The 13,805-nt window shown below is 48.6% G+C and overlaps 1 protein-coding gene across 8 annotated transcripts in view; it reads right to left on the reverse strand.

Annotated features, from left to right (window-relative positions):
• Positions 1-13,805, reverse strand: part of BCL11A (B-cell CLL/lymphoma 11A) — a 58,895-nt gene that overhangs the window by 40,749 nt on the left and 4,341 nt on the right. For 7 of the 8 annotated variants that reach the window (XR_001465568.4, XM_040696976.2, XM_040696977.2 and 4 more), the window contains exon 2: positions 12,453-12,782. Coding sequence is in view for 7 of the 8 variants with exons in the window: in XM_040696976.2 (XP_040552910.1) it covers positions 12,453-12,782 (330 nt within the window). In the remaining variant the exon portion in view is untranslated. Of the gene's footprint in view, positions 1-5,130; positions 10,935-12,452; positions 12,783-13,805 lie in introns of those variants that run through there. The other variant, XM_025148622.3, reaches the window with a different exon arrangement.

A 13,805-nucleotide genomic window follows, 5' to 3' on the forward strand; every position in this document is an offset into this window, starting at 1 on the left:
GACTGGCCTGTCGGAGAGCAAAAATGTCAGGATGTTACGGTCTGCCTTCTGCCAGGACTAGTAAGCAGCTCAACGGCTGTCAGACAGCAGAATCATCAACCTACAACTAAAATAAAATAAATGAATCCTGGGGCCGTTTGGCACACAGAGATGCAGCCAGCACTGCCCCTCAGCCCTGGGGAAGCTCTTGGTGGACCCAGACCCGTCTGTCAGCACCACATCACGCCCTACCCTTGTGCACCGTGGCTCTATGAACAGCAATGAGCCGGAAAGCCTCCCACTCCCTGTTCTTCTCCCTGCCCAGTGCATTACGAGGCAGCCCCCAGTGCAGCCCCTGGCAGTGGGGTGAGGGCTGCAGGCTGCAGACTGCAGCTCTGGAGCTGGCAGTGTGGCCACGCATTGAGCGGCAGGAAAGGTTTGACAACACACTGCAGCAAGGCAGGCAGACACCTTCCCACCAAGCTCAAGTGTGCATGAGGGGCCCAGCTTAATTTTGTCAACCTGGGGCAATTCAGCCATCTCCCACACACACAAACGTGAGCACACACACACACAAAGCCCTCCTGCTCTCACACACACTGAGTCTCATTTGCCTCTCAGAACACCACAACCCTTTTTGTCCTGGGCCCTCAGGTTACTGGCATCGCGACAACTCTTTTTCCCAACAGCGAGCCAGGAAAGATGATAGAACCTGTGTGCGTGGCCAAGAGACTGGTCTCAACTGGTTCAGAGGGAAAACACGAAGCTGCGTCTCACCCCCTTCTTGCCTTCAGCCAAAAGACCTGGGAGCATTTGATGTACAGTCAGCAGATATGAAAAAATATACACATTGAGAAGGCTTGGGGCTGTGACACTCATCAAAACCTGGGCCTGGGCCAAGTTCATCTGTTAATGGCCAGCCTGGCCCTGCCTGCTCCTCCCTCCTCTGCCTCTTCCTCCCTCCTCACCAGTGAGACATCGATTATGTCTGAGCTTTTCCCTTTCTATTCAAGATAAACAAAGTGCCTCAAGTTCAGGGCACACCCTGGGACCCTTGACAAAGCCATCTATCATCCTGTCTGCTAAACCAGTCTGGCCACACTGCCGTGGAGGAGGCTAATGCTTCCAGCGCACAATTTTCCCTTTGTGCTGCTGCCCTATTACCACTAACCTCTTTCTTCGCTACCTTCCCAGGAGCAGATGTGCTTGACCACTTTGCCTAAGCCCCTCCTGGCAAAGGCATTTTGTGCTGAAAGCAAGATCGGGGCTGAAGAAAGGAGCGGGACCCTGGCTGCCCCCTCCCTGCAGCACCCAGCGAGTAACTGGCCCTGAGCCCCTGCCCTTCCCCACTGGGACGGCTCTCCAAGAAGGAGTTTGGCATAAATCACATCCACTAACTCATTCTGATTTGCAATTAAATGCAAATACACTTTTATAGCCAGCATGGAGTGTATTAATTTTAACAGCAAATGACAAAATAAGAATACAGTCCCACCAATACTAGTAATGAATCGCGCCATAAATTACGTTAGTGGTCACATTCGTTACAGCTCACTCAGCGCTTTGGGTTCCACGTGCACATCACGGTAGTGACCCGCGTGGCACTACAGCACACATTCTGCACATCCCTGTATGTCCCACACGTCCCCACTGCCGCATGCAGTGAGACCCCAAGTGCCAAGAGGCCACAAATGGCCCAGCTCTGCAGCCCAGCACTGGGGCCAGGTCTGGAAGTCATGCTGAGCCATGATGATTTAGGTCACCAAGGGCCCCTGGTGCTCTAAAAACCAGGGTGCTAATGAAAGCCAATTAATGGGAAATCAGAAGTGGCCATTTCTGAAGGTGCCCCTTCAGCAGCCTTTTGCTAGGACACAGCTGCCCTGCCAGCTCCTGCCCCCAGCCCAGGGTGTCCCAGCCCTCATGTGCACACCAGCAGATCCTCCCCACATTCATTAGGCACCACGGGGAAAGTGAGGTTTTTCTGGATCCTTTGTTTTGCAAGGACAGCTGTGCGCCATTCCCACCCCCCTCCCACCCAGCCTCTCCTAAAGAAATAATTAAATCCAATTAGGACCAGAAAATAATTTACATTTTGGTTCAGTGTAAGATAGGAGGGATGAAAACCACGTGAAAAATGTTGCAATGAAATCTCATTCCTCTGCTACTGGTTTGCCTGCTTTTAAATCAGAAGCTATTGCAAACTGCTCTGTAAAGGCCCGCTGGTCGGCTTGGTGCTCCGTAGGGAGAGTGCAGGAAGGCACGGGTGAGAAAACATCCCACAGTGCTCTGTGCCTGCAGCAAGCCTGCAGCACTTGGCCCATCTTGCTCCTGCTCTACTCTGCTCCTCTCCTGCTCCACTTCTGTCTGCTCCTGCTCTGCTCCTGTCTTTTCTCCTCCTGCTCTGCTCCTTCTCCTGCTCCCAGTCCTCCCCTTACTGTGACACAGGCTCCTCCGCCATGGTTTACTGATTTACAGAACCTTGGTATGTGAATGGCAAAAATTCCTTGGCATAAGTGTATGTTTGCTGATCGCGTTTCAGATCATGTGTTGTTCATTATTATGACTTGCTCAGAAACAGTGTGCTGCAGTTATGTGGGTTTGCCTTGGACATTTTTTCATCTTTTAGTACATTGAAAACAGCAATGGTGGGGGCGAGGTAGGAAGCCAATAAGGAAACATTTTTGTGTCTATACATTACCTCGATGTCTACTTAAAAATTACAGCAAGGGACAGGCAGTATTCCAGGATTGGGAAGCAGAGCAGAAAGGAAATGGAATTAACAAATCACTTCCTCAAGATGAATGCAATGTCAAGTTTTCAACCAGAATATTTTTTTCTGAATGTCTATGGAATTGTGTGTGGATCCAGTATTTATACACTTCTGAACTACATAAAAATACATCCAGCTAGCCCAAGGTACTGCATTTAATTTGGCACGTTATTCCAGTGGCTCTGGTAGAAGGTCTTCCTGCTAGGCAAGGCACCAGTGTGAGCACTGTCTGCACGGCAGGGCAGCAGGTCCAGGACACATTGATTTCTAAAAATACTGACCCCTGCCTTGCACAGAACTTCTTTCTGAGCTGCCTTCTGGCAGCTGAAGAAGCCAATGTGGCACAGCTCAAGGCAATGCAAGCATGGCTACCGACCTGTTGAGGTGCTTTGCCTCCATCCTCACCACAGTGCCACCCCACACCCAGCACACAATGCAGACATTTACTTTTTTGTCATTTTTGTATAGTAAATTATCCATTAGATTTCATCATATCTTACTAAGCAATTACATCAAGAAAATGATAGTGAGTGTGGAATCAATTATGCATGCACTTGGCCAGAGACCAAAGGCTATGAAGTCAGAGAGGGCAGAATCGTTCAACACACACAAATAAAAAGACCCTGGATCTCACAGATGGACCCCATCAGTTCATCTTACTGCTGAAAAAGTTCATGCACTTAATAATTTATTTGTGTTCTGGATACTGTTTCCCAACTGAATATTAACAACTTTGAACTGAACCGTGCTTTTAGCATGGTATGGGTGGAAGTCACTGAAGGGCAACACCAGGTCTCCTCCGAGGTTAAAACTGTGCTTATGTTCCCTGCACAATGGTCATTTCCCCCCTCCAATTTATTTGCTTTCATTAAGCAGTCCCTTTAATCAGGATATCACTTCTCTCTCCATTCATCTTCTGCACTGGCAATCAGCTCCCAAACCCACACTGAGCACCAGTTGGGAAAGGCAGCCTGCTCTCAGCCCCAGGGAGGCCAATCCCACATCCATAGCCAGCAACAGGCCTGGCAGGATGGGACGGGGGCAAGCATGGGGATAAAGAGGTGCAAGACTGAAAGGTGTGGGACGCAGAGGTGAGGGATGGAGAGATGTGGGATGCAGAGGTGCAGGATAGGTGTGGGCCAACTGTCCACTGCTCACTGCCATCCAGGACGCAGTTGCGAGAGAGAAGTGCCATCCCTGCCCAGCACAGCTCCCTCACCCAAAGGCAGCCAAAAGCAGAATTCGGCCCTGCAGTCAGCAGGATGCCAACACTCAGCCCCTGTGCCTGGCCCAGCAACAGTAGCTTGCCAGCAATAATTATTTTGCAGATATCCATACAGAATTTCTTTTAAAGGAATGTCTCCCCCAAATGGGAACAATTTCATTCTACACTTCCAACAAAGTGTACTTAACATTAAAAGAGAACTGATAAAACATATTTAATTACTCAAGGTTAGACTTCTAATTCCTCAATTCACTAAAGGAAACTTGGCAAGGAGATGCATCATTTTACTGCTTTCTGCTGGAGCATCTGAGGGAGAAGAGCCACTGAGGCAGCTAATACACAAAACATGATCAAAAGTGATTAACAACAGCTTCATATGCAAATTGCATTAATGAAGGAGTGCAAAGTCATCATGTAAATTAAATATGTCAAATCTCTTGGTGAACTTTCAATCTTGAGAAGAAAAAGCACCGCTTTAATTTTTTTACATCATCAATTTTCCAGGATTGAAAATCTAAGAATCTTGGTGCTATAAAACAATTTTCACCTTTTTTTTCTCCTTCGGCAGCCTGACAGGCTGGCCTGATGTGTGCCGAATGCACATGTTAATAGGCCAATCAAAAATGCAAAACAATTCGCAATTACTGCAAGGACCTAATGGTCATTAGAATTTACAACTAGGTAATGAACTAAAGTCTGCCCACACCATGCATATTCATAAAGCAATTTAGCCTTTGAAGATTAAAGAAGTGCTTAAAATTCAAATGAGCTTTAGCAAATTATCAGATTCATCCAAAAAGCAAAAGGGTTTTTCTTCCTGTGATTTCCTTATTTTTTAATGCAAAACTGTTAGATCTTCCAGACCGAGCTTAAACTAAACACGGGGCTCTGAGTCAAGCCAAAGGGGCCGCAGACAAACAGAGGCAGAAAACATTGTTATGGACTTTGTTCATAAAACTAAGCCCCGAGGAGCTGAACCTATCTCTAAACACGGTAATTTATCAAAAGCGGCACAGACTCGCTCATAGGCAGCATTGTGCGCCGCTCTCTGAGAGCAGATTAACAAGATTTCCGCCACCCTCCAAAAAAGCCCTTTTCCCCCCAAGTCACATCTTCCATGTAAACACCGAGCGCATTATAAAAACATTATTTTCACCCAAGTCGGAGGCATCAGTTCCAAAAACTTTCCGCCCTGGAAGGTGGCACAATGGAGCCGCACGCCCAAGCGTGGCACAGGGCAGCGGCTGCGGCATGACGGGGGGCTCGGGCAGCCCTCGCCGGCAGCCGGGGGTCATCAGCTCAGCGCCCTGCGTCCTTCCGCCGCAAGGAGGGTTTTGTTCTCCTTCCACCATTCGCGGGGCCGGAACGCACCAGCAAAAGCACACGCCTGGGCTGCGAATATCCCTTAAAATAAAGCAATTAACTTCTTTCCAGCATCCGGCGAGTGACGGTTGACAGCCCACCCCGCGTAGAAAGTGGGAGCCGCAGTCCCTGACCCCCGGCCAACACAAAGAGGCAGCCCCAGCATAATGCCTGCTGTCAGCAGCTGAATTATTTTTATACAGGAATTTTTATCTCCATTGTACAAACAAGTATGTGTCTGCGCCGACTTGTTAAGCAATCCACTTGTATGTAGAATAAGATATTTTTTCCCTGGTACCAGTCACACAGCTCCGAGATCAGAAGAAATACATTCACTTTGAAGCTCCTCGAATGTTTTAGTTAAAAGGACAGCAGTTGTTTTCAGAGATCCAAGAGCATTTTTATCAGAATTTAATTTTTCCTTATTGATTTTTTCTAGCATAACACACGTTTAACACAGGACAGTTTATCGTTTATTACGAAATAATGTGGCCTCCAAACAATCCGTCAGGAGGTACTGTTCTCCTCTAAATGCAGCAGCACTTCACCTCCTCCAGGAGTCAGAGGCACCCGACCGCCGCTTCCCTTTGCACAAAAACTATCTCTAAAAAGGAGAATGAATGCTGGGCACACCGTGCGCGCTGTGGGAGGCTGCAGCCGCCCTCCTGCAGCCCATGCTGCCGCACAGCTACTGCCCTGCCAGGAGCAGGAGCACTCAGCCCCATCTTCTCCTGCTCCCAAAGACCAAACTTGGCAGGTGACAAGCAAGCACACCCAGACGCTCGCACTATGTCCAAAAACACCCAGCTGTGATGGTGCAGCAGAGTAACACCACAGGTAAATTAATTGCTGTGAATTTTCAGAGGGGGCGGTTTTATTTTTGAATGCAATAATTTGCTGCCTACAACATCGCATATGCAAGCAATGAATTCCGAATTAAACTCCTCGCTTTATCCTGAGGAGCGAGGAACTGTAAGGTCTGTTTACTTAACAAAGGTATTAGTTGTAGTAATAATAGCAGTAATATCCACAACAACAATAACAACACCACTGAAGGCACGAATCTTCTCTAAGCCTTTGTTGTTCTGCAGTAATTCCATTGTCTGGTTAGGGAGAGGTTTCCTATCTGCACTAGGATCAAGCAATAGGTATAATTGCCCTGCACTCACAAACAGCGCGGGGAGGACACAGGCAGAATGGCCCTGTAGCTGCCGGACCCACAGCCCCAGGCAGCCCTCCGCCCTGCGCCCGCTGAAATCAGCAGCGGGGCCAGCCCCAGGAACCCCGGCAGCGCCTACCTGGAGCGCAGCTCCTCCTTGACAGCTATTGCACAGCCTCGTTTCCTTGGGGGTTTTGCAGCTGTCGGGCTTAGCTTCTTTCTCGGATCTTGGTGCCTGAGCTATTTGCTGTGAAGCACAGCAATGGAGGCTCGGGCTGACTCCACTGGACACCATCCGACACAGGCCGGCGGTGTCGGTCAGCGGTAGCCCGGGTGCAATTTCAGCAGAGCCACAGCAGCTGGGCTGAGAGGTCTCGAGGCAGGGGGCAGAGGAAACACTTTGGTGCCCTGTTTGCAAACTCAAAATTCAGCAGCTTTCTGGCAGTCCATTTCAAGCGCTTTGTTTTGGGAAGCGTTATGCATTTTTCTTTGTGCATTTTGTGGGTTTCCTACAACTGCTCCTGACAGCTGTTGATTCAGCAAATAGAACACATTATGAAAAGCCCTCCGACAGCCGCAGTGTTGAACACACCGCTTGGAGGGGGCAGCTCCCAGGCCCTGAGGACAGGGGCTGCAGGCAGGCAGCCTCAGGCCACACCTGCAGCGGGAACCACCCGTCTTTGGTGGCTGCACTCTTTGTTTCTGCTGGATCCTGATACTAAAAGGGACTGAAAAAGGAAACAAATGATTTCAAGTGTAAGTTGTTTGCTGATACTTGGGATAATAAAACTCCCCAGCAGGCTGACACCAACATGCTTCAAATAACCATGCTCTGTGCCACGTTCTTCATTTTCATCCCTTCTTCCCTCACTTGCTAACCAATTTTGCAGAGGAAGAGCACCTATACAAAATGAGGAAGGAAGGAAGGAAGGAAGGAAGGAAGGAACGAACGAACGAACGAAGGAAGCAGATATTTTCATTTTGCTTCAGATCAAAGCAAAACAAGAAGGCAAACAGTGGCACATTCAACATTTTTTCCATTGCTGTCATTCACACCAGACTCTCTAAGTTTTGTACAATTTCCCAGGCCGGCTGCACATTAAGCTTGCTGTGTGTGGCTTTATTACAGCACGGTGGCAAGACAGCATTAACATTCTTGTGCTGCATCTGACAGGACATTTTCACGCGCTCATCTGAACTTGCACCTGAGAGCTGCCTCGAGGTGCTACGGCCGTGCTCCCGTGTCAAAGCAGAGAGGAGCACCAGCTCCATGCTGGGATGGGGCGATCCTTGCCACACTGCACCCTGCATAGCCCCCAGCTCCATGCTGTGCCCTCTGGAAGCCCCCCAGGTGCAAATTCTAGTGGTAGGAGGACAAGCAAATGGACCCAGCGCCACGCACTGACACTGCTGGGAAGCACCAGAGCACAGTTCAGGGTTTCGGCTCCGTACCCTGATTTGGTCTGCGCTGGCTGGTGCCCTTTGATGCCAGTGCCACGCACCTGCACTTCGGATCAGTACCCGACGCTTGGTGGAAATTCATTAGGAGATGGAAAACCCATCCTAACTAAACTACCATGATCATTTGTGGGTACATTAATGAGCCTGCTGTTTGTTAAAGGATGCAGTAAGTCACAATGGAACATGTGCTGATATCAACCCCGATAGGCCCAAACCTGCTGCACTTGATGCTAATGGGACGCAGATCAGGCCCAGCATGCTTCTAGGGTCAAGATAACAAACCAGCTAATTGTGGGGCCACGTTACCTGTACAGATATAAGTCTTGATGCACTAAAACTTACTGAGCTCAGCATAGTTGATGAAATCCTGCAATATCCTGGCAGTGGCCACACAAAGCCAAGACCTGCCGAGCAGCTCCAAGGAGCGAGATACAGCAGTGCTACTCGGCCAGCAGGTCCTGCACTAGGAATGGCACTGTGTCAGTTCAGGTCAGTGCTAAATAGCATTTACTGCAGGGCTGCTGCTCTGGATACAAAAATGGGCTGAAGCTAGGAGGAAATTCTGTCCAAAAAATTGTCTGTAATGAGGATCCACACAGGCAAACAACTGGAGTCTGAGCTCCCATTGCCTGACACTGCCTCTCAAGCATCCTTAATTGTCTTCATTGTTTGAATTAAATAAAGAACAAGCTTGTGTGCCGAGGGTTGCACATACCAAACTGTGTGCATGCCCTTACTTTAAGTGAGGCATTACAAAAATATGGAGATGTCTCAGACAGACTTTCTCTTACCACGCTAATTAGAAGGTGGTTAATTGAGCCCTCCTCAGGTCCCTGCCTCATTTTCCAGCAGCACTGCTCAGACCAGCTCCATGGGGCTGAACCTGCTCCAGCTCCCAGCACATGATGTCAATGCATCCTGTACCACCCGTAGCCTTCCTCCTGCCTCCGTGGCCATAAGCGCTCTGGCCACAGACACATTTCAGCCCATGGAGAGCTTCACTGTTGAATATCACATGTAACAAGAGGAAGAATGCAAAGCATATTTCTGACTGACAGGGAACAAAATAAAAAAGAGATATAGAAGGTATTAACACTTCTGCCACTTCCCTGGAACAATTGTGCTGAAGCAGAGGAAAACTTTCTACCCTGCCTCATTTGAGTGAACTCGTATTTGTGTTTCCAATAGTCATCTTTACATTAGCCATCTACAACTACGAGGACAGGAAAACAAACACAAGCTTTACATTGTACAAAGGACAATGGTGTCATCACATGTTTGTGTCCTCAAAAAGTGTTATTTCCAGGAGGCACTGGGGAAGGCCAACAAACCACAGGCACTTCTCCAGCCCCGCACCAGCAGTGTTCCAACAACTCGATCCCCATACTTTTTACATTTTTCCCCAGAAGTAAATTTCACAGCCATACAAGCCACTACATTTAATTAAGCTTTCAAAAGTCTTCTGACAATGCAACAATTGAAAGACACTTCTGCAGCTCAATCATGCAATCATTGTGACACTTCTATTTACAATTTGTCTTAGAAAGAGTTTCTCTGACATTGTACTTTAACAAAACAGCCGAGCTGCCAGTTCACAACCTTTCTCTGCCTTATTTATTACCAATAGGGCTCGCACACAGGGCCAGTTCCAGCGACAAGCCCCTGGTAGCACCCATGTGGCTCTTCCTTTGGGGAGCTGCACAGGCCGATCTGACTGCTTCTCATTGAGAGAAAGCAGAGGGAATTTCACTCTGAAATGCTTCCATTTTCATTTCTTCCTCCACAAATGTAATTCAAGTTTTTATCTTATTGTCCAGATGCAACGCTAACTGTTCTGCTCAATGTCAATGATTTTTTATTCCGAACAAAACAAAATAATAAGGAATTGCAATTTACAACATATGGAATTCTAATGGCAGCTACGAATAACAATCCAAAAAAATTTCTGTGGCGTAATGACTTGACACAGACATGATCTCCTGAGAACAGCAATAATCAGATGCACTTGATTCAGAATTCAGTACCAAATTATGTCCGCTTTCCCTTTGATTATGAGAGGCGTTTCTTATGTTATTTTTCCCCATTATTATATTTGAATCCAACAAGCTGCTCAAGGAAAAAGGATGCCAGCACTGCCAGTGACCTCCCTCTTCCCGGTGCAGCCACTTGGCACTCACCAGCACTGGCCGAGACCAGAGGGGCTCTGACAGGACTGGCAGCACTGTGGGTCCCTCCTTGCCCCAAACTGCCTTCCTTAATTCCCTCAGATTTATACATCCAACCAGCGGAACACTACAACCTGACACGGGTGGACGATAAATATTTCTTCAGCCTTTTCAATAAGTGAACAGCAATTTTACATTCACTGATCTCTAGATACTTCAGTTAATATTTCCCCCTATTGTAAAATACGAGACCGGATCGCTAAACCCCAGCCACAGCACTCACTGCAAATCACAGCCTGCTGCTATCTGGTGCTGAGTGTTTGACATACATATTGATGAAAGCTGCCTCGTTGGACTCACACAACAGATCCTATTAATTCCCAGTTAAATTTATGGCATTTCAGCTGCAGCACCAGATCAGCATTGCTCCCAATTTTACATCATATCAAAGCAGCACTCACCCGCCTGCAGCCAGGTACACACACGTGTACATTGCCCACTGCTGCACGGAGTATTCAAGGTGCTCAGAGTGCTAAGGCTGCATGGGTGCACAGGGTCCATGGGGTTGCTCAGGATGTGCAGGCTGTTTGGAGTGCTGTTACCACTCCATCCTCGGAAACAGGAGGCCTGCAGTGCATCCATGCCAGTTGGATGCAGCCATCGCTCTGTGTTCAGTGGCCCAGAGCTTTCTCCTGCAGATGATCTGCTCCTTAACCATTCCTCACTCAAGGCGACTTGTTGAACACAGCACCTGTTGGCTGCAGACCCACAGACAGAGCACACCCTGCACCCACAGCCCACCTCCAGCACCTCTGTTAGAGGAACAACTGACTGGGAACACTTTTATGTCGCTGTTAAATGCACGTCTTCTGGTCACTCACCAGAGAGCATCAGCTCGCTCAATTCCTGAATACATTTACAAAAGCAGCCTCCTACCTTTCTTTTTTTTTTTTTTAAGCCCATAAACTCAGTATCTCCTGATAGACAGAGAAAAGCAGATAGAAAGCTAGAAAGCACCCAAGGCTCACTGCAGTGTCTCCACAGCCCAAAGCCCATGGCTATCCCTGCCCTGAGCTTGCATCTCACTGCTGACCCCAGGCACTGCTGCTGGGCATCGCAAGCACACGTGTTCCACACCAGATGGGCTCTGGCCACATCCTCAGGGCCAGGTTCTGTGCCAAGGAGTTCCCCAGCATGCCCAAGGCCCAGCTCACAGCCTGAACAGCCTATTTGGAACCACGCAGAGGACTGCTCCTAATTCCTCCCTGACAGATACTGCATTCTGTCTTTGAAGCAGAGCGGCTCAATATGTAAATACAGAGTTACATCACACTGCCGTTCCTCCATATTTGGTGATTTAGTATGGCTCCAGACCTAGGAAGACCACAAATCCCTTCCACCAGGCTCCCACACAATTAATCACAGCCTTCCGTCGCATTCATTTGCTGCATGTCACAGTCAGCACGTGGAAATGGGCATTGCCCTGTGCCACTCCAGAAAAAGCCCCCCAACATCCACCTCTGGAAAACTGAGGATACAGGATTTTTTTAATCTCATTTACAAAACACTGGCACAGCAAATGACTCTCCAGTTAAAAAATATATGTGCTAAGAGAAGGAATTATTTTCCCTTCTTTTAAATGCACTTCACGCCGATTGTTGCACAAAGCAGAACCCAGCCTCGGACATTTGTACGGATGACATGTGGTTGTGTAAATCACAAACAAAATCAAGATACATCTGTCAAAACCACCATCAGAGACAAGAGTGAGCGCGGAGAGGCATTTATCATTTGGCTGAGGAGGCAGGCTGCAGAGAGCGGCCTTTCCTGTCAAACCAACCTTTTGAAATTTCCAACATGCCCTTAAACTTTTCGAATAAGCATGTCTGTGCGCTTCAGCAACTGCCCTCTCTACTCTGGCCTGGCCAGTCGAAAATGGCATCTTAAAGTCAAGGTCGGTGGTGTCACTTTGCCATGGGGCTGTGTTTAATTACAGTCCATACGCTGACAGCCAATATGGAACCTAGGCTGGCTGATGCTCACTTAACTCCTTCACTGCCAGCTCTACCCACAGCTCAACAGCTCCTTCCCCGCACACGCACAGGGCTGGACCTCCTCCTGCAGCGCGACGGCAACTACAGCACGGCTCGATGTGAGCGCAGCTGCACACAGTGCCGCCAGACACGCTGAGCTGCGCTGCACACGCCTGCTGCTCTGCCTCTGCGCAGCCACCAGGAGCACAGCCAGGCACAAGACTCCACTGCGTGCAACCACGGACACGCAACTGGAACAGAAATAAGCTTGCAGACACTTCTCCTCGTTTTAGTTTACCTGCTATGTGTTCCTGTTTTGGGCAAATTCCTCTCGATGACGTTGACAAACAATCATCATCCTCTGGCGTAACCTGGATGCCAACCTCCACGGGATTGGATGCTTTTTTCAGCTCGCTTGGTGAGGGCGAGGGTGGCTTATCCACAGCCTTCTCTAAGCAGAGACTGCCATTGCATTGTTTCCGTTTGTGCTCAATAAAAATAAGAATGTCCCCCAACGGGAAGTTCATCTGACACTGGCCACAGGTGAGGAGGTCATGGTCCCCTTCTGGAGCTCCCAACGTGCTATGGTCAGGTTCATCATCGGTGAGAATGGCTTCAAGAGGTTCAGCTGTGTTTGGAGAAACAAAAGAAGACACGTTAGAACTCTGGTAATGAGCGTTGGGCACAGGGGCACGCGGGAAGCTCCCAGCCTTGAGCTTTGCTGGGTGGCCCCCCCAGCAAAGAGGCACCCCGCAACCATCGCCACTGCAACAGGAACCGAATTTACTGGCCACTGGGAACACGCTGTGCAGGAGCAGCCGCAGCCTGCAGAACCCTGCCACAATATCTGCTCTTGTGGACGAGGATGAATTTCTGACTCAATTTAACGATTTACTGGTAAAATCAAATGAACAGTCTTTGAGAATGTGCTGCAAAGCTGCGGTGGTGCTAGGAAAACAAGTGAATACTGTGCTTTATCGCCAGATGTATTATTTATGTCCATGAATTCAAGGCTGAAAGCACTGCACACACTCACACACAAACAGGGGTGTATTTCCCCGAGCCAGACCCACTTTGTAAAATTTTTGCTCACGAACGACACGTGTGCGCATGCAGAGGAAAGGTTCCAACGCACACCCTCTGTGTGCAACATGCAGGCAGCACAAGCACTGCAAGCAGGAGCAGAGGGAAGGCAGGGAGATGGGGCTCTCCGCACGCAGGTGTGTGTGCACCCGTGTGCCACTGCCCACGTTGGTGGCTCACAATTTGCACAGTGAAAAAAGCAGCAGCCGCTCATGGAGAGGGAGGGGGAAGAAAAGAGAGAAAGAAAATAGCAGAGAAGCAACTGATAAAAATCAAGTGTAGTCGGAATTCCTGCGGGGTGGGAGGAGGAACCTCTCGCTATCCGGTTGCTCCTCGGGGCTCAAATAAATTCCAAATTCACCAACAATTCCACCCAGAGATATCTACCAAACAGGATACAATACAGCATTTAAGGACATGAGGCAATTAGTCATTTTTCCTTTTCCATCCTGAAATAAAGGCATGCCTAAATTCTCTGCAACGTGTTAGTACCGGTGGCCCTTCGCCATACACCAACCAGCGTGGCCAAGCAAATGCCACAGTTCTTAACAGCAGAGAGAAGTGCTTT

This window comes from Gallus gallus, chromosome 3 (genome assembly GCF_016699485.2).
Source record: "Gallus gallus isolate bGalGal1 chromosome 3, bGalGal1.mat.broiler.GRCg7b, whole genome shotgun sequence".
NCBI lineage: Eukaryota > Metazoa > Chordata > Aves > Galliformes > Phasianidae > Gallus > Gallus gallus.